At 42.8% G+C, this 20,582-nt stretch overlaps 3 protein-coding genes across 6 annotated transcripts in view; 2 read left to right on the top strand and 1 right to left on the bottom strand.

The window, feature by feature from the left end:
* ak3 (adenylate kinase 3) lies at positions 1-8,121 on the top strand. The gene is made up of 6 exons (XM_027007319.2): positions 1-495; positions 3,261-3,380; positions 4,011-4,183; positions 6,203-6,321; positions 6,539-6,638; positions 7,842-8,121. The coding sequence occupies exons 1-6, from the start codon at positions 348-350 to the stop codon at positions 7,869-7,871; spliced, it is 690 nt and encodes a 229-aa protein (XP_026863120.1). The 5' UTR covers positions 1-347; the 3' UTR covers positions 7,872-8,121.
* A 283-nt stretch (positions 8,122-8,404) lies between these two features.
* Positions 8,405-16,760, bottom strand: cdc37l1 (cell division cycle 37-like 1). 3 transcript variants are annotated; one of them, XM_027007290.2, is made up of 8 exons: positions 16,385-16,760; positions 14,681-14,968; positions 14,310-14,400; positions 13,904-14,019; positions 13,614-13,736; positions 12,431-12,604; positions 11,569-11,640; positions 8,405-8,892 (listed from the first exon to the last, which is right to left on the bottom strand). In XM_027007290.2, exons 1-8 carry the CDS (start codon positions 16,463-16,465, stop codon positions 8,776-8,778), a joined length of 1,062 nt encoding a protein of 353 aa, XP_026863091.2. In that variant the 5' UTR covers positions 16,466-16,760; the 3' UTR covers positions 8,405-8,775. The 3 variants fall into 3 exon arrangements, with proteins under 3 accessions (XP_026863091.2, XP_026863097.2, XP_026863107.2); XM_027007296.2 differs by having other exon boundaries at positions 16,551-16,760; XM_027007306.2 differs by lacking the exon at positions 12,431-12,604.
* An 823-nt stretch (positions 16,761-17,583) lies between these two features.
* Positions 17,584-20,582, top strand: part of exd3 (exonuclease 3'-5' domain containing 3) — a 35,450-nt gene continuing 32,451 nt past the window's right edge. The window contains exons 1-2 of one of the 2 annotated variants that reach the window (XM_035535436.1): positions 17,584-17,669; positions 20,426-20,488. In XM_035535436.1, the coding sequence (XP_035391329.1) occupies positions 20,464-20,488 (25 nt within the window). In that variant the 5' untranslated portion in view covers positions 17,584-17,669; positions 20,426-20,463. The other variant, XM_035535437.1, reaches the window with a different exon arrangement.

Raw genomic sequence — 20,582 nt, 5'->3', positions numbered from 1 at the left:
CAACCTTGCCGACCGCCAAACACACCGAGTTGCGTAATCGATTATGCATTTAGAGGATCGTAATCCGAGCCTTTAACTCTCCAAAAACTAAACAAGCCATTCTAGAGAAGCGTCCTTACCTGCTCATCTACGCTACTTCCTGTGAAGTTGGTGTCCTCCTCCAGAAACGTCATCGAGCTCGCGAGGGAGAAGTGCGCGAGTGTTTCTGTCTGACCGGAGATGGCCACATAACCGAGTACCGTGTTAACTGGATTGCTGCGTCGCTCAGTGCATGAGTGTTTAAAAGAGACGGATTCCGGTCTACTTTTCAAAAGTTAGGTCTTGAGATATTTTCACCATTTTTAAACATGGTTTTGAAAAGGATATTCCGAGGCGTGATCATGGGACCACCGGGCTCGGGAAAAGGAACGGTGTCTGGTCGAATCACACAAACTTTTGGACTGAAGCATCTTTCCAGTGGTGATATCCTCCGAGCCAACATCAATGCAAAGACGGGTAAGAGATGCGCCACAAACCTCCACATCAAAGGTAACTGAAAGCGACTCTAAGACGATCTCGTTTAGCAGGATGTTCTCGGAAAGTGGACGAGCTCGGCTCTTCTAACGCACCAAACTGACTGTAGTGTGTACTGTCCAGACTCTCCTAACGCACACTGCAAAAAAAGCCCCAACGTCTAGAGACCTTGTGCGTTTTGTTCATGCTACGCGAATATTTTCATCTTAGTTATATGGGGAGGGGGGACCTCTTAAAAACCCATACAAGGAAAAAAAAACACGTTGTTTTCCAAGCACCATCAAAAAGTTTGAAACGCTAGGGTTTGGTTATTGGGTTTCAAGCTTTGCTGACTGCCTGTGTCTGCACACAAATCATAAAAGCTATAACTTGTTTTCTTGGCGAGTCTTGTTTGGCGGTTCCGTTCCTACAAGCTCCTCCTGTTTGGACCAACGCCAAACCCAACGCCTGCTTTAGATGTCCCATAACCCCGCAATTCGCAGAGCTGGAATTGCTTGTTTCTGTCTTGTACCACACGGCTCGGTGCCTTTTTGACATCACCCCACTGTGCCTGGGCTCTCGTACGGGTGTCCACCTTTTCAGTGGCGTCCGAACGCGACTAAAGGCACAGTATCTACACGCCGTACGGGTGTTGATGCAAAAATGTCTGCTCCAAAACCCCAATCATCCTGCAGTTTGGTTCCAGCGTTAACACCGCAAATGGTGGAGTTTGGCATAACACTTCCATGCTGTTCCAGCTCTAAATCAATACGGCACGGTAAGTTAATAAAAGGACTGGACAGCGTTGTAGAGGCACAGCTACACTAACTTATCACTTGGATAAAAGATCAGTCACCCCGTTTCTAAAGCATCCCGGATGGCCCTGGACACAGGTAGCATGTATCTCCACCATGTCAGAGTGAAATCTGTAAACAAGGACCCAATGGATACATTAAACAATGTCAGTATGATAACTAACGGTGTTCTTTTTTACATGCAAGTTTAATTAAAATTTATTATATATGTATGATGAAGCAGAAACATGAAACGCTGCTAAAGAAACCAATAAAATCAGTCCTCTTATCCCACGAGGGCGCGTCATTGACAGGCCCCCGCACATACTTGAGCGACTAGACACCTGGAGTCCTACAACTATCCATGTGCGAACGTATCGGCGAGCTTTGCATATCAATTTCAGGAACAAGAGAAGACTCGTTCACAGGTGCTAATCAATTTTAATCTTTTCTATGAGGATGGAAAGGAAACCTTAGGCTTGGACACAAATGGACAATTAAATATCGCATGAAAAAAATCTAATACCCCCCCCCCCCCCCCCCCCCCATTTCACAAAAAGATGTTTACCAGGTGAACCAGGTGAAAAGGTCAGAATATTGCTAAAACCAGAACGCAAAAAGAGTGATGGAAATGGTTTGTCGAGTAAACTGACCTAACAAGTCGTAAAACCGAGTTTAATCTACATTTGGCTTGTTTCGATGCTGCACGGTAGCTATGGCATACAAGGTTTCTTCACATAATCGTAGTGCATGGAAACACGACTTAATTCGCATTTTCTTTCTGCCGAAGTTTCGTAAATGCTCATAACATTTGTGAAAACGTTAACTGATTTCCATTTTCCCTTTTAATGTCAGTGTTGGCTTACGCCAGTTTTACCGAACATTTAAAAGGAGTCATTTTTACCACTTTTTATCAGTAGCATACAACTTTTGAGTGACTGAGTTATATACATTTGTTCTAAAATAGTAGCTCAAATGAGATGAGGACTACAAAGCAATTATATTATTCAAATTAACCAATTTAGGCAACATGGGGTGGGTTCCACACGTGGAAGCGACCCTAAACCAGACGCTAATTTTAAATAGATTGGAACAGGATCTGCGCCATCCAGGCCATTAGGTGGAAGTATAATGGCTGTTTCGTAATATGAATAATCGTAGGAATTTCCGAGGAGGACATGAAGGCATCATGAAAAGGAGAGAAATTTTGGCCTAAGTATCTGGCTATTTACTGGGCTTTGGAACAGCATTCATATCCCACACGGCGTGTGTCCAGAAGAGCGAGATTAACACGATCAGAAAGAAACCCAAACTTGGTCCCCTGGAGCTTTACCCGGACGCGGCCAGTCGGCCAAGCAGTGTCTACAAAAATGCTTCTGAAAACGAGTTGTTTACAAATAAAGTATTAAACATAATGCCCTTTTCTTTTTCGAATCATATGTCCTATGCCTTCGGTGTATTAACAAAACATGTATCTAAAATCTTCAGTTCAAACAGAAGGAAATCTGTGGTCAGAAACACATGTTATATAGACATGTTCCACAATGCAAAGTAGGTTGTTACTGGTAGCCTAGGGTGGCTTCATCCAAGGTAATCTAGGTTGTATCTTACATGGGTTTATAAATTGTTTCATGGAGTCAGTGCTCATAGAAATGGCTCTTTGTCTTGCTGCAAAAATAATGCCACTGGTATTAATGAAGCCAGTTGTATGCTCTGCAGTGCTGTCTGGGATCAGTGGAGCTAGAAAAAAACCGTTACATTTACCCAGCTGTTGTTGTTGAAATGTCAATGGAAGCCTTTCCTGTAAAAGTTGAACAAGCGAAAGCTAATTGCAGTTCACTGTGTAATTATTTGGAATACATCCAATCGGTTCTGTGTAAAACACATGAAGCAAGCCAGTAAATCCATTGTGCAACCAGTGTTTGTGTCATTATTGCATGGAACTGATAGATGTTTTGTGCTCTGATTGTGCAGAGCTGGGTCTTCTGATGAAGTCTTGCATAGACCAGGGTCAGCTGGTCCCTGATGACATCATCTCTCGCCTTGTCCTGGCCAAGCTCAGAGACATGGATCACAGCAGCTGGCTCTTAGATGGTAAAACTCATACAATGCTTCCTGCCTCAAATAAATTGTAGTCACATATGTTCACATAAACCCAGAGTGCTGGCGAGTGGCTACACTTCAGCTGAAAGGCATGAGTCCTGTTGCATTGTATTACAGTGACACAGGTTAAAACCAAGAAGAGTGAAAGCCTAAAACAGTTCATGCACAAGATTTATTCTGGGTTATAATGCATCATTTCAACATTTACAGCATCACACACAATATACGTTACATCTTGGACATGCTTGTACAGTATTTTGAACTCTCTAAAATAGTATAATGCTATTATGATGTAAAGTGCATAATGGTATGAAATAGCATAATGGATTACATAAATAAAACACTAATTACTACTATTAATTATCACTAATGAAACATTCTGGAGTTAACTAAGAAGTTTGTTTTGGATATACACACAATACTCTCCCAGCTATCTTAGTATTCGGTTAGAAGAATCACCATTACAGTGACTGTGATGGTACAGAGTAGTGAATTGAGTGAATGAGCCCCACAATGTCCTCTCCAGTATCCCAGTCTGGGTGCTTGCCAGACGTTTTGCATCAGATGTGGAAAGGGCAGTGTAACTGGGGGTACTCTCCATTCAGAGCCGTCTCTCGGCAGGGTTCCCCCGGACCGTGGCGCAAGCCGAGAACTTGGACAGCATGTGCACCTTGGACACAGTCATCAATCTGGACGTGCCTTTCGAGACCATTAAGGAGCGCCTGACGTCACGCTGGGTGCACCTCCCCAGCGGTCGAGTGTACAACACGGACTTCAACCCACCCAAGATCCCAGTGAGTCTGCAGCACCAGATTGATTCTGGGTAACGAGATCGACTGGGTCTCTCTGTTCAGTCACATTGATCATCAAGAAAGGGTCACAGGCCATGCATAAGATTACAGCCAGGTTATTAGTCCCTTCTGTGTGATTGATGAGTTGGCCTATTTAGACAATTCTTGATTTATTTACATTTCAATGTAATGACATACTTCTTTTGGCACAGATATATAAGAAAACAATGCTCTATAACCTTAAAAACAAAAAGGTTATTCATGATTTAAAACAAGTAATGGAGCCAAGCATGGATTTATTCTTTCTTTAGAGACAGCATGATGGTTTGGGTGCAGTTCTTGCAGGTGTCAGGAGCAGTTTCCACTTTTTTAAGGAGTAGAAAAGCCAGAAGCTCTAGAGCACCTTTACCAGGTCTGGCTGGATACACTTCCAGTGCTTGGCACCAGACACTGATGAGCTACACAGCTGACGAGGTCATTAAAGTAGGTCACTTAATCCTGAGGCAGGTCTGCAGAAGTGCAGAAGGAGGAGGAAGGCAGAGATGAGAAACAAGGGGCTTTCTGTTTGCAGGGAAGTTTACTACACTGGGACCTTTGCACTTGTCCATATGGTCAAAGATTATTCAGAGGATTTAGTGTGTTCAAGGGTTATTGTGTGTTGAGTAAATGAGAATCTGTTCGATGAATGCCATGGATGAATGTTTGGCTATGGAGGGCAGTTACAGGAAGAATTCAGTCCTCGATTATTTCAATTTGCTTTCATCCTTACTGGTGTGCCCTCTGTGGGAAGAGTTGGTTCAAACGTAGTCTTACTGTGGAGGAAAGCCGAGTTATTGTGGTCAGACGTTTGCCTGGACTTTGAGGTTCGCAGTCGTGGTGCTCTTCGCTGTAAAATTGTGGTTCTGTTTCAGCCAAGGCAGTGAGCTTGCAAAGCCTACTGTACGAGGTGTAACATCAACCAATCATTTACCATTTCCCCTGTAACTGACTTCAGCTGCATAACATTTGCCAATTCAGTGCGTTGACCTCTGGTGTGGTGTGAAGTACTGTTTGCACTGTAGGCCAACAGCTGGGAGCAGGGTGGAGCACACTCATCTGAAGGTCATTTCAGGCTGGAAAAGGTGCAACTGATAAGGGGTTGTTTGCAGCTCCAGGATGTGGGCTTCAGTAGATACTAGAGATGCACTGACTGCAGTTTTCTTGGTTGATTCCAATTTTCTTTCTAAGAATTAAGTGACAGCATACAGAAGCATTTTTGTTTGTTTCTTTTAATGGAAATGTGCTACATCTGGACATAAAAATGGGCACTGGCCTATAGGACAAACCTTTTCTTTTCACAAACCTCCAAATAAAATAGAGGAGTATTTTTACTTTTCCAAGTGAAAAAAATCAAGGCACCTTTATGTTGTCAGCATATAGGTCGCTTGCAGTCACTGTGCTGTCGCCCTCTTGTGGTGCATAAATATAAATGGGACAGGCTCAGAATCGGTTCTATGAGACTGATCGGCTGATCACATTGAAAACCGGCCAATCGATCAGTGCAGCTCTAGTAGACACCCGTTAAAGAAGGTTCCGGAACCTGCTGACAAAGCTACAGCCTGCAAAGCATGAACTTTCATTGTCTGTTAGTATACTGCATAGCACAGAACTAGCCTTGGTTTGAAGCCATGCAAGGCTGTGGAGGTGACTGATAGGGAATGATATTAAATGATCCGGGTGTGGCGAATTATTCGAGTGGTCTGTGAGCATGCAGTGAAATCGTAACTTGGTGTAAGAACAAGGAAATTCTTCACGTCTTCTTCATGTAGATAATACTCCAATGTAAGAAACCATGCTGCTGTTCAAAAATGCTTTCGGGGGAGGGGACAATACATGCTTCAGAATGCTCATCAAAGTGCAAGTAATCATTAACTTTACACTACTGCAACTTGGCTACACACAACAGATTAACAGAGCGTAAAGGTCCTATGATCCAAGTGTTTCTGAAACTGAAATCTTCTGTTCCTCTTTTTCTTCTTACAGGGTCTTGATGATGTCACAGGGGAACCTTTGAGCCAGAGGGACGATGACACACCCGTGACGGTGACCCGGAGATTGAAGGCCTACGAGAACCAGACTCAGCCGGTTTTGGAGTATTACAGGTAGATGGAGTGCACGTAGAAACGTCCTTCCTTACAAGTCGCCTGTATGTTCTTGAATGTTGATACAGATGTTTAAATGAGACACAGTACAGTTAGAAATTGCTGGACCACAACAAAAATAAACTTGTGACTTTTAAGACTGTTTACATATAAGGCTATTCAAACAGTATAATACCTACAATGATTCTTGTATGTACATTTGCTACTGAATTAACAGGAGCAAAGGAGTGTTGACGACGTTTACGGGGACTGAAACCAACAAAATCTGGCCTCATGTTCATGCCTTCCTCGGCAAGAAAATTCCACATCCCCAGCAGGTCAGTGGACAGGTGTAGAACCCCTGGGACCATTTCCACTATAGAAACGAGTCTGTTTACCACAACCATGATGCATGGAGTCCAAAGCCCATTGTGCTGTTGACTGTACGAGCCTCTGTGACGAATGGCAATACAGTGCCAAACTGCATTAGATTCCAGTTTAACCGAAGGCTTTGAGCTTAAGCCTTTTTCTGCCACTAAGTAACTGACATAAAGGATTTAGTTTGTGTTTCGGGTCAGTGTGAATCACTGACGTCAGTGTTGATCACTGTGGTTGTTACAGAAAGCAGGCCCATCTTGTGCATCATCCAGTTGATGTTGAAAAAGATCATTGCTTTGATTGTTAAGAAAGCCTTGCCATAACCACTGCCTTAGCACCTGTAGCTCTCTGCTGTAGCAGAGTACACCATGGGCTACAAGGTGATTATAGACTAGCAATTCTATGATGTATAATAGATTTTATAATCCTATGATTTTAATAGGAAGGATTTGTAGAATGAAATTCAGGAACTGATCACTTATGTAAGAACAGATTTAAACTCAATCTCATGTTTTTCGAAGTGCACTATTGTCAGCGTTTAGTTTTAGAGCTCAGGTCCAGCACCTTTGACTGTCCCACACTGGCTGCAGTATAGGGATCCTGGCCATGGAACCCAAATTAACATGTCTTACTGTTATGTAACGTTTTGACAGCTTTGGCTGAACCTGTCAGTGTTTTGTGGGTTTCTTAATTAGGATTGTCATTTTCATATTTTTAATCAAATAATTTTATTTGCAAATAGTCTTCACAAGCCACTCCTGTCCGAGTATGGATGCCATTTTATCTAATTTTCTTTTACTTAGTGAATGATTTCATAGAAACATTGTCTACTATTTTTAGAAATAATTAAAAAATAATTAAATTGTTCTATGTATTTTTCCAAGATCATTGTCATTTATAACTGATTCCATGTCACTGCATTAATTGAGCATGCTAAAAAGAATAAATGTTCTTTTTAGTAAACCATGCAGAATGTTCCGTTTTGATTGGATGCAAGGGATAACACTGACATTTGCTTCCAATTCAAACCGCACGCAAGTTATTTTGCACATAAAAAAAGTAGTTTAGGTAAGGGCAGCAGCCTCGGACAACCCAGCCTCTCTGCCCCACCCGGAACTGGGTCCACACGTTTGTTCAAGGCTCAGATGCATCACTTTGTGCAGGTCTCAAAAGCACACGAGAGCCCGGAGTGAGTGCCAGCATGCGTACTAGCCCTGCGGTATTCTTCAGGACCGCCGCACTGTGCCTCAGGTCTGCTCCAGCGAGATCTGCAACCGCAATCTACTCTCGCCACGCACCACAGTGACTCAGCAGTTTCCACGCCTACACCGCAGCTAGAACGCAAATGTAGGATGAGTGCTGCATTTAAAGGTGTAATTCGATCATGTTCTGCAATAATCTTTTGATGTTCAGACTTCAAAAATATATTACTGGATTTCACTACTACTGTGGAGACAGCCTTGATACCGCCGTGGTGCACTACACAGAGCATTAACACTAATGTATTTTGCCAGAAGGGGAATCGTTTCAGCCCCAGTGCTTTATTTGTATCTGCTGTAGATCACATGCTAGAGCCACTATAGAGCTCTGGTAAGGGAGGCACGTTTAACATCCTCATGCGTAAGGATGGAGAGCGACACACACAAAGGCCCCCCCCCCCGCTTGTAGTTCTGTTGTAATCATAAGAGAAATGTAACCCAAAGTATACAAAAAAAACCAAAACCCAAAACAAAACACCCTGCCTTTATTTTTATATACTTTAATCTTAATCAAATATAAAGTGCAGCACGCATTCAGCCATTGATACAAAACTAAAAAGCCCCAAGTTTGTGAGCGCAGCCCCTTTCCTCAGACGTCTACTGCCGTGTTTTCTTTGAACGTAAACTTCCGAAGTGAGAAAGCGAGGCCGTGCTCCTGCGTTTGAGTCTCTAGGAGGCCGCTGATCTACAAGGCCCACTGGGTGGAAGCGGGTGTGCTAGACGGCTGCCGTCTGTCGCAGTTCTGAGATCAGTGGCGTGTAAGCCGAAGCCCCAGCGGGGGCGGTGGTGGGAGTGGGTTGCCTGCGCTAGGACGTCCCCGACACCCTCACCTCCTGCCCTAGGACATCTCCATCATCTTCAGCTCCTCCGTTTCCCAGTCATCCTCCTTTGGGCCTCTTCCTGGGGTCGCGCACAGCCCCGCCTCCAAGCACCGCTTTATATGATACTCCGCCACCTGGTGGGAGGAGAGAGAGAGCGACACACTGACAGGTCAAAGAGAAATGTGGACGCGTGAGCATTAGAGCGTCCGTTATCCCTTTTCTACGAGCGAGGACCGGGTTCCGCGTCGCACTTCTGAGAACCTTAGTGCTATTCAGAGAAGCGGCCTGCATTTGCACCCATTTTTACTGGACCCAAGGATGCATCATCAATGGAGGGTGTGGTGCAACACACAATGGAAGTAAACAGTGGTAAGATGGTGGAGTGCAATTACCTGCAAGAATTTGTGCTGTTATAGATGTTTGTTTTAATCCACAAAGCAAGCAGGGCTCAACTATTGGTGTGAAGACAGGCGGCAATAATAATAATAATAATAATGAAAAGTAATTAAACTTTATTTATATAGCAACTTTCTAAGGCAAAGCTACAGCGTGTGGTCACAGTAAAATAATTAAAACAAAACTTGAAATGAAGGATAAAAAAAAACAAAACACCCCAGTACAGACAACCACAGTACCCATGATCACAACTTGGAAAAGCTAAAGACTAAAAAAGGGTCTTGCAGCAATTTTTAAAAGAAGAAGGGGACTCAGTCTAATATCAAGGGGAAGACTGTGCGCAGCTGAACTGTGGAACAGTCTTCCCTTCACTTCGGTTTAGTCCTAAACAACAAGGAGCCCTTTATTAGAAGGTCTCAGTGACATGGTCACTAATGTATTCACTAACGTATTCAGGCACCTCACCATGTAAAGCCCTGCAAGTAAGCACCAATACTTAGCTTAACCAGGCTGATGGTTTCCTTACGATTAGTTTGCATACAAGGGCTGATGGACTGCATTTTGAACCAACTGCGATTGCTCTGTGATTAAGGCAAGTATACAAAGCATTAGAGTAGTCCAAAAAAAATGAGACATGCATGAATAACTCTAGGTGCTGGAAAGACCAAATCCATCTGATCTTTGCAATATGTCTTAGTTGGAAGAAACAGACAAGTGTCTTAATATGCACTGAAAATTGTAAATTACACTCAAAAACACCTACATTTCTAAGAAAAGTATTAACGTATATCTAAAGTGAGCTACGAGTCACCTCCAAATCCCTAGGCATGTCATCAAGACCAATAACCAGGACATTTATCTAGAGACAATTACAGTCATTAATAGCATCAGTGCACTCCATTAGATTAGCTACTCTACTGAAGCCATTACGATTGATGGAAAGATACAGCCGCATATCATCTGCATCAAGATGATAAGAAATATTGAAATGCCTAATTAAACTCCAAGAGGAAGCATGCTGGCAGATGAGGAGCGACAGATTCTAACATCATAGGGATTAGAGGAGGGCTCCAAGCGCTGCACAAACTTTTAACTCATCCAGAGTGATTGAGGTAAACTGATTCAGAGTATCAACATTAAGGCCAATAGGAGAAACCTTCACGCATGAGGAGGGAGATAGGATATTATCTCTAATAGTCATAATATTGTCCATAAAATACTTTAAAAATTAATCCCTGTGTTAGAACCATGAGCGTTTACCACCATTGAGAAGAGAATCAATAGAGGAAAACAAAAACCTTGGCAAAACCGAACGTCATTAATGGCTGATGTGGACGGAGATGCAGGGTCAGTTTTCAGAGTTGTGGTAGCTGAATTCATTGCCCCAGTCATCTGCTTTGCTGGTCTGTTACCCACCACGCCATCGATCACAATGTAACGCGCTGGCAAATGAATCTGTCCGGCTCCAGCATAACGCTTTCCTCTAAAACTTGATGCCCCTGCATGTCTTCATGACTCGCACTGAAGAATCTACTATTCTTTTGTTCCAGCTGGAAAAAAAAAACCTTTGGGGTTCTGGAAACTCTTGATTTTGGTGGGAATGTGCCAAACAATTCGAAATTAAAGGTGCAAACCAGAACGGAACTTGCTCCTGATTGGTGGAAAAGAACTAAAAGTGTCAAAGTGTGCATGCACACGGTGGAAGCAGAGGGCTGAGCACAGGAAGCAGTGCTACACCTACAGAGTTACTGCTCTATGCAAGCAGACCGGGGGCGATCTGCTTGCTTTCCTGCCCACATCTCTGAAGGTCCTGGCTCAACGTGCCATCTGTGAGGGGTGGGCTTGGGCTTACCTCTCAAAATACTTCCTTCCCGTACACAGTTATCAGGCAGTAATTTTCAGGGGCAAATAGGTGTGAGATTTGTATGTTGGTGTGTAGGTGAGAGACAGAATACTCTCTCCTTCCTGTTCAGGGCAACAAGCTGGAACCTTGTAACGGTTAAATAACTGAATTTTTCAACTGAAGAATGACCACATACCGTACTTACACCACGTGTAGCACATGATCCCAACATGCATAACACATGATCCAAAGCAATATACAAAAACATGCAGGTGGCAAACCCATTAATACATGCGCAGATGAGCTCAGAATAGAAGGATTCTACTTGCAGGAAAGCTAATGCTTTCCTTAGCAATTCAATCTTACACACACGGTTATATAGACAAATGTTACTATATATAAAACTAAGTAACGTTTCCACTTTTTTAGTCAGCTATAACTGGTCCGAATAGAATGCCAAGGTTGCCAGGTGACGCTATGTCATGCTAACTGTTTTGTGAATTCACCGTGTTTAATTCCTTTAACAGAGGGAGGTCACTATCAGAGCAATCCTGTGTAGCATTGTGCGTACCTGTGGATTCATGGTGCTAAGAACATTCTGGAGAATGTGCATGTCTTGTGACTGGATACAGGCCTTTAGCTCCTGAAAGGTAAAAAGTTTAAAAGCAAATACAATTAGCCAAGATTAGGTCGGATTAGTATTATCGTCACTGTTGTCATTATTATTTCTTGATTTTTTTTACAATACTTAACCTGACCAGTATTTCACAATAATCATGAACTGTCATCTTTAGAGCACCCATTTCCAGCACTCTGTGTGTGAGATATAAGATAGCAGGGGGGATCCGCATCCACGTCTGGGACTCTTATGGGAATATCAGACATGCTCGGAATTGCTCTGCTACAGTTTCTTCTTGCCGCCTGTAGTGTATACGCTACACAGAACAGCCAGGCAATGAGCTCTCTGCTCCAAACCACCACAGTCGTGATCATGACAAGGTTTAACTTCTCAGGATGGGACACACTCCAGTTCTCCAGACATCTCAGGATGGGACACACTCCAGTTCTTTGTTGTTTTTTTTCCTCTTAAGTCTTTTTTTTTTTGCATTGAAACTTAATCCCTGTCATTTACCTCCAACTCTCCCAGCTCTGGTTTATTGGTTTAAACAACTGAACTATCAGGATGGAAATGGCGCCACAAGATGTGCAAGGTTCTCCTGCAGAAGCTGCAAATGCTTTTAACTTTTACCAAAACAGCAAATCCAATCAGCAACAGGTGTTTTAATGCGGCCGACAGCATCCACATCACTGGTGGTTGATCATAGATCTGTTGACCAATCAGGTAACATGTCAAGCAAATGGTTAACTGGATTGTCTTCTGAGCTCCCCTACACCTGTGTCCCTGGCCAGAATGTTTGTAGAGGGCCGCTTACGGGAGGCAGGGACTCCAAGACTTCTCTGGGGTCAAGACGACAGCTGGGGAGCGTGTCCTTTTGCTCCGGCCCTTTGGGACGGTCCCGGTTAGACTTCACGGCGTACTCCCTCACTCTGTGCTTGAAGGCCTCGAGCTCTGTTTGAAAGACGTCCAGATAACCCTCCTGCCCTGCCTTAAAGAAGTGGGTCAAATAAGGATCCGTGTCAGAACCCTGAGTCTGGCGTAACAGCACGGTATGTGGGGGGGTGTCTTAACATTATACCACTACAACCAGGTTAACTGCAGTCATCAGATTTGTTAAGTCAAGTACCCTTACACCTATGTAATCCATGGCATTTTTCTAAATAATGAATCTTTTATGATCTGTCCCATTTATGGAGATTTACAAAACATCTGTTTACTGCAAAGATCAAATAAGTACTCAAAAAACCCTATCGAAAACATAGCTTAAGCATACATCAACAGCATTTAGCTGACACTTTTATCCAATCCAACTTAGTTGTGACCGAACACAACTTGAGCAATTGAGGGTTAAGGGCCTTGATCAAGGGTCCAACAGTGGCGTCGTGGTGGTGGTGGTAGTGGTGCTTGAACTGGCAACCTTCTGATTGCAACCAAGGTTGCAATATAATATGTTAAATATACAGTAGTGCCTTAAATATACAGTGCAATACATTTACATCCACTGTATATCTTCACCTTAAATATACAGTACAAATGAAAGCTCACAAAACTGTCACCAAAATAGACATACAGAAGAAGCTAATGTGTCCTATTCCCAAAACACACACATTGTACTCTTACCTTTACACCTTTAATCTGATCTCTGTTATCAAAGTACATTGTTCTTTCTTATACAGCATACAAGACCTTTTTCTGGTATAGAAAACAAAATCACCATTTCCTTAGTACTGGATATCTAGTTCTGTTGCTATGCCATCTTGTGGTCAACTAGCCTCATTACATCGCAACGCTTTGGGGCTATATTACTAGTGCACCAATCTTTGAGTGCTTAGTCTCCAGCTGCTTTTCAGATAAATCGGGGATAGCTTATTGCTTGGTGGATCTACTCACTGATCTACCAGAGGTTGGCACTCAGGCCCTGGTAAACCTTCAGGAAAAAGGGTAGCATAATACAAAGCAGCGACGTGTTCTAGCTGCTTCTTTGGCCCTTTGCCTACTTTGGCTTTCTGGAAGAACTGGCGGAAGCAGCCGCGCGGGTCTTGCTGTGTGTTGCGGGCCATCTCCAGGATAAACTGCATGGCAACTGCCTGGTGTGCCACCTGCTCCATTAGTGCCCCTTTCTGAGAGAGAGAGAGAGAGAGAGAGAGAGAGAGAGAGAAAGAAAACGCATATCTGTCATGGAAATGTTTACCATCTTTTTATTCTGATTCAAACTATTTTCTCAGTCCACTGTGACCTTTCATAAGCAAACCATCCAAGAGAACAAGTGACAGAAACACAGTCTCACATTTTCAGCGTAGAGACGAAAGCACCATAAGATTAGGTAGTTGGCCGTTTCCTCCCGGATGATGTGGGGGAACTGGGCCAGAAAATGTTGACTGTCGTCCCACCTGTGCAGCATGCCTGCCACATGAAGAACCAGAGAACACAGCAGCTAGTCAGAAGCTTAACTCAAGGGTTAACACACACAGCCCTGTTAGACATGAACATAGTACAGGGAGCTACAAAAAAAAAGAAAAGGACAGAAATAGCCGTCACGGTCATGGGAAATCATAGGTCTTGTGGCGTGGCCTTTCTGCTCCAGGACAGTGGAAAGGCTGCAAGAACGTTAAATAGAGGATTGTGAGAAGACTTTCATCAACTCTTAAAGCCTCGTCCAAGGTGAACCTGACACACCAAATGACATTGCTCACCAAAATGTTTCAGGTGTTGCTCATGCCTCTGTACAAATGGTAAACTGTTGTCGGAATCCGCTTCACTCGGCAGAGGATCATTTATAATACTCTAGAAAGCAAAAACAAAATTTGAGCACCCCAAATAGTATATGTGATGCAACAGCAAAACATATCATGAAGTTAAATTTCTTCAAACTGGAGGAATTAAGGATTTAGCAAAAACAATTATCCAATTAACCTCCTGTTAGTTTTTCCTGTTACCATCCTAATTAATTTGACTGTGGGGTAAGTCACTGAGAAAATGCTTAAGCCTCTCCTTCAACTCTCCAGTATCCAAAACGTTCAATGAAATGCGTGTAAGGACACAGCTGGACACTGCAGCAGCGTACCCTATCGAACCCGCCGCGGTCCACCTCCGGGCCGAGCACGGGGCTGCAGCGGGGGTCAGCCTCCACCCCCAGCATGCTCTCCTTCAGCCTCCACTCTTGCTCGGCCTGGGAGATGTGGGCAGAGGAGGCGAGTGCTCGGGCGTGGGCCTGCTCCGCCGACTCACTGCTGTGCAGCTCCAGACCGCCCAGCTGGTCCTGCGCCTCCACCAGCTGCCAGTGAGACACGATGGAGGCCTTCACATACTGCTGTTGGCTCTCACACAGAGACACCATGTTCTCCACACTGGCCTGCACAATGATATACATACAGAGAGGGGGGGGGGGGGGGGGGGGGGGGGGGGGGGGGGGCAATATGTACCCCTAATTTGAAATATGAATAATATAAATATGAATGATTAATCTGCCTGATAGTTTTAACTATTATATGACGCATCTAAAAGAAGTTAGTGTTGAGATTAAAAATGAGTATGTTGTATGAAACATGTTCGTGTTGAACCCACTGGAGGGTTTAAATTAACTTTATTTAAATTAACTATATTTACAGATGTCATTCCTGCTCCAGCACTCAAAGTCCTCCAAGAATGTGGTAGGATTGTCAATTATTGAATAACCAGAGAAGAATGAACATGGCCTAAAGTATCATTAGAATTACATTATAAAATGCACTATGACAGTATAACTCGGATTACCTCCCATACTCAAACTGTGATGTTATATGGCAAAAGTAGAATATGACATTATAGGCTATTTAAGTATGACACACAGTTGAGACACTGCTGGCAGTGAATTTAATCTGGGAGATGTTGTACACAGACACAACAACAAACGCCACTGTTGCTAGACACAAGCCATGTCCAGTTAACGATGCACACATGGCTGTCGCTCACTGCACCTTGATCGGCTACAGGAAAGTGTCTGTCAGTTACCGACGATCCGGATGGAAAACGATGTCGCATTTAACAGCAGTTAGCAAGTCAATGACATCATGTCAAATGTCCCGCAATCTGCGTCTTGCTGTAACTAAGAGGCAGGCTATAGACGCTTTTCCACTGATTAGTCCCACTGCTCGGAGCGTTATCACAGTTACTCGGTGCGTTTGCACGATTATGTTCACTTGCAAACCAACGTTAAGGTATCTTCATTCTCAGTGCCTAGACATGGGTGAAGCTCCATACACCTAGCCAGCTCCCTCACAAAGCTGACAATACGCTCTTCTTGGACATGAGTTAAGCGCTTTGATACGCAGTCCTAAAGTAACAAATGACTGCGCAATATCTCCTTTTTATCTCCTCTGTGTGATTTAGCGTTAGCTCGGTAATTTACACTGTACAGTAGTATAAGCTATAACATCCCATAGAGTTGGCTATGCGAGAGTAAACGGCGATAAGTAACTTTGCAGTAATATAGCTAATTATTTTGCTATCTATGCTATCCACATCTCCCTCTCTCTCTCTCAATTCTAAACAAGAATTAGCAAACTATTCAGCATGTTACTGGCTGGGGTGGTTAACTTTTTAGTTAGCTAACGTTAGTCAGCTAACCCTAAACAGATAATTAACCCTAGCTATCTTATGTAACCCACATGTTAGCTAGGTTAGCTAGCGCAGTTTATCATTACTTGTGAGTTTTGGTCCCATCAACATAAATAACGTTCGGTCTTAAAATTGAGATGCAAAGTTCATGACTAGGTTGCTAAGACGATACCTGGGGAACTTCTGAGTGCGAAGCGAGATTTGGGTTGCCAGTCGTACGGCTCTGCTCGTCGGGGAACATAAACCACTCCATCGGACTGCTGTTTAAGCCCAAATCCAACAGTCTAAACGTCTTGTTGTGGTGTTTGTAAATACTATGAGCATATGAGAACGGCTACCTCGGAAAGGAAGCAAAGACCGCCATCTGGGCTTCACAAAATTAGCAGTATTTCGTTACTTATTTACTTGCTTGCTTGCTTACTTACTTACTTACCTACTTAGCTAGTTAGCAAGTAAACAAGCAAGTCAGTAAGTTAGTAGCTGGCTAACCAGCTAAGCTAAGATAGCTTCCTCGCGATTTCAATTGCGACTTCGTTGTCGTGAGTCACGTGATAGTCAGACTAGGCTATGGCTGTTATTCTGTCAGAACAGGTTATGATAGTCACTGTTATTTTGACAGAATAAGTTATGGTGGTCACTGTTATTTTGACATAACAGTTTATGGTGGTCACTGTTATTTTGATATAACAGGTTATGATAGCCACTGTTATTCTGACAGAATAAGTTATGGTGGTCACTGTTATTTTGACATAACAGTTTATGGTGGTCACTGTTATTTTGATATAACAGGTTATGATAGCCACTGTTATTCTGACAGAATAAGTTATGGTGGTCACTGTTATTTTGACATAACAGTTTATGGTGGTCACTGTTATTTTGTTATTTTGACATAACAGGTCATGATGGTCAGTTATTTTTGATATTTTGACATAACAGGTTATGATAGTCACTGTTATTCTGACAGAATAGTTTATGGTGGTCACTGTTATTTTGACATAACAGGTTATGGTGGCCACTGTTATTCTGACAGAATAGGTTATGGTGGTCACTATTATATTAACGGAATAGTTTATGATGGACTGTTATTTGTATGGTTATTTAATCAAACCTTGCATACACTGCTGCATTTAAAGCCACAGAGATACTATAAAAATAAAGAAAACTTAAGTGAACTCATCAATCACTCAATTCTACCGCCAATAGATGGTTAATTATATGAGATAGTAAAAATAATAAAATAAACAGCTTATTATATTATTGTAATAAATACCATATTGTGTTCACATAGAGTCTGCTAACCTACACAGGGCCGGGGGAGATTTTGTAAACACAAAAAGTGCATACCAGTCTGCGTCACTTTATCAAATGTCCGTGAGATACGCCTAGTGTTTGTATTTGGTTCCGCCAGGAAGCATAATTCACTCACGCTATCTAACGCTACCTTGTTTGACGCCTAAGTAAGTTGCATTTTGCAGATGTTAGTTGAGTGAAACAAAAAGAACATTTAAAAACTGCTAACATGAACGTTTGATTGTCCTTATGCATTATAGCAGCTGTTAAATTAATTTTCTAAATGTTACCACGTCACTACTTGATTTACTACTTGGACGCTGGGTAAGCTAAGCTAGCTAGGTTAGCTTATCTAGTTGACTAGCAAATTTGAAGTATATTTGAAAGCAGGCATGCGTGCTGAAGTACTAAGAACACAGCGAATAATTTGCATTTCTGTTCAAACAAGGGGGTAATTGGGTCTATTATAAATGTGTCTATAGTAAAGTACTTTTTGTTTAAAATGTCAGTCAGGTACCTAGCTAACTCCTATGAAGAATATGTGAGATGACTAACCTAGCTTGGTAGGTCGTTAGCCTTATGTTTATATTTTAATCGCCGTTGTCTTGGGTTTATATCGATATCGCAAGTTAAAGCAGATGAGATGTTATTGGCTAGCTATTGTGATCAAATATCAGTGTAGCTATAATTCATGTTCAAATGTAAACCGCTGTTATTCGTATAGCACTGCTTGTTCTTGTCCCAGTTAACTAGGTAGGACAGCTAATCGCAAAACGTCCACCGGGTTTGCGGGCGGTAGTAGTAGTTACCTACCTAGACAACAGGTGACTAACAGAACTGTCACGAATCTCATGTGTTAGTGTGTCAGCTAATAGCTACACTGTTTTATACCGTGTTAAATAACTTTAATACCAAAGGGCCTGCCAAAGGCTGGTTACCAGATATTCAGTTCTAATGCACAATACAAAGCCCCTATAAAATTCTTGCTTTATATAGAAGCCCCTATAAAACTCTTACTCTATAGGGAGGCCTCTATAAAACTCGGTTCGTCCAAGTGTAGCAAAACCTTAAAATATAATCATTTAAACTGGCAGGTAGGCATTTAATTAGAAGAGAATTTAGAAGACAGAATACATGTATGTTCGGAGCAACACGTGTACCGCTCAGGTGTCACTCGGCTTTGGCGCGTGCTGACCCTTCCATGACTCTCGTATGTGCACGTGCGACCATTGTCGTTTTAATTATGCATATTCAAGTGGCACAAACCTAAATAAACTAAATAAAAAATAAGTGTACATTAACCGCGCGTACATTCATCAGCGTTAAACCACCAAAAACGGGATTGTTGATTCCATGCGCTCTGTTTCGTCTTCCTCTCATTTTATGTTGCGTCGCGTCCACATTTGCCAATTCTGTAGTATTATTACATTTGACGTTCGTATATTGATTTGTGTTATTTGTGAATTGATTATCGTGGAAAGCATGAAGCCTGACAAGACAGCTGGGGTTGCAAGTTTTTCAAGAAGTCCAAGCTGGATACTCTTTTTCTATTAGTGAGGATGTGCGGTTCCATACTAAAATATCTATACTTCCGATCCACACATGTCTTTAAAGCATAGATTCTGGCACAAAATATCGATTTTATTTATTTATTTATTTATTTATTTATCGACCTGAAACCGATTTACTAAAACATCTGAAAATCAGCCACACAGTAAAACATTAGGAGCTAGAGCAGAGATGGTTAGAGGGGAATGCAAACAGATCCTCCAGTTTAGGTGCTGCTTAGGTCATTTTCAAACATTAGTCCAAGTGGGAATTTGTTTTGCGGTGTATTGATATGATCATCTGACCCGTTGCTCTGCTGTTCAGTATGTGTCGGCCTCTTTTGGCCAGGTGGTGGCAGTAGAACCTTATAGCTGGGAGGTTGTCGTAGGTGCAGTGGGTTTTGAGATCGGCGCTAGGACCCCTCCCCCAAGGGAGTGCCGAGAGAAACAGTCCAGACTCCAGACCCAAAAAAACATCCTCAACCTCAAAGCTCACTACTCAGCCAGCTGGCTGCCTGCCCTCGCCTGGACTGCAGTTCCCACAGGGAGAGAGAGAGAGAGAGAGAGGGAGAGAGGGAGGGAGAGAGGGAGGGAGGGAGGGAGGGAGAGAAGGATTGAGTGAGTGAGAGAGGTTCTGTGCATTTGTGTGAGAAAAAGATATATACATGTGGGTGCCAGTGCATGTTTGAGTTTTTACACCTCGAGCGTTTGCTCACATGTTGCTCATCTTGGTACATGATGAGTCAGCTATTCATGGCGTTGATGTGATTTTGCCTGCTTGACATTGAACTATCACATATCAAAGTTAAGGAGCTCTGTAAAACAGTGGGTTTGGGGTGCTGAAATATCAGAAAGTGTTATGCAGAGACAAACCCAGAGTGAAATATATTTCCCCTTTGTCAGCGAGAATGTTTTTGTCTTGAGAAGGATTGCAGTGGAGCGAGTGAGCTCAGGGCTCTACTCGCTGCTGCGTTCTGCGGCTGAGTGCGATGGTTATTAGGAACAGATGCCAAAAGTGAATATTTTGAGCACAGAAAATCGTGGAATGGAAATAAGATTGGCGCTCTGAGTTTTACGGTTTTGGGTCATTTGTCACATACTGCTGAAGTGTCAACACCTGTTCACTGCCTGCTTCCCAGGATTGGTCTCTAGTGGCGTAGGGGAAGAAGAGTTCTTCATATGGTCGAATTTTATTCCAAAATCAGTGCTAAGTGATGATAAGAAATTTAAAATGAACAGCTCATTGAATTTTGTGTAGTATTGGCCATGATTCATGCTGTAGCGCTTCACTCTGTGCATGTTGACTTCAAAAAAAGCCCACAATAGCTTGGGACACATTTGCAGCACACACACTTACAATCTCTTTTCTTTTAAAGGACAGTGAGCGTGAGTGGAGCGTCACCTCCTGGTGAAAATGAGCCAGGATGCACGATCAGAGGGTAAGATCCAACTGCCCACTTCTGGACTGAACCCTTTAACTCAGTCATAGCCTTTATCGTTTACTGCTTGCTTGTACAGTGCTTACTGCTTGCT

Source organism: Electrophorus electricus, chromosome 17 (genome assembly GCF_013358815.1).
Source record: "Electrophorus electricus isolate fEleEle1 chromosome 17, fEleEle1.pri, whole genome shotgun sequence".
NCBI lineage: Eukaryota > Metazoa > Chordata > Actinopteri > Gymnotiformes > Gymnotidae > Electrophorus > Electrophorus electricus.
This window is presented reverse-complemented; position numbering and strand designations above follow the sequence as displayed.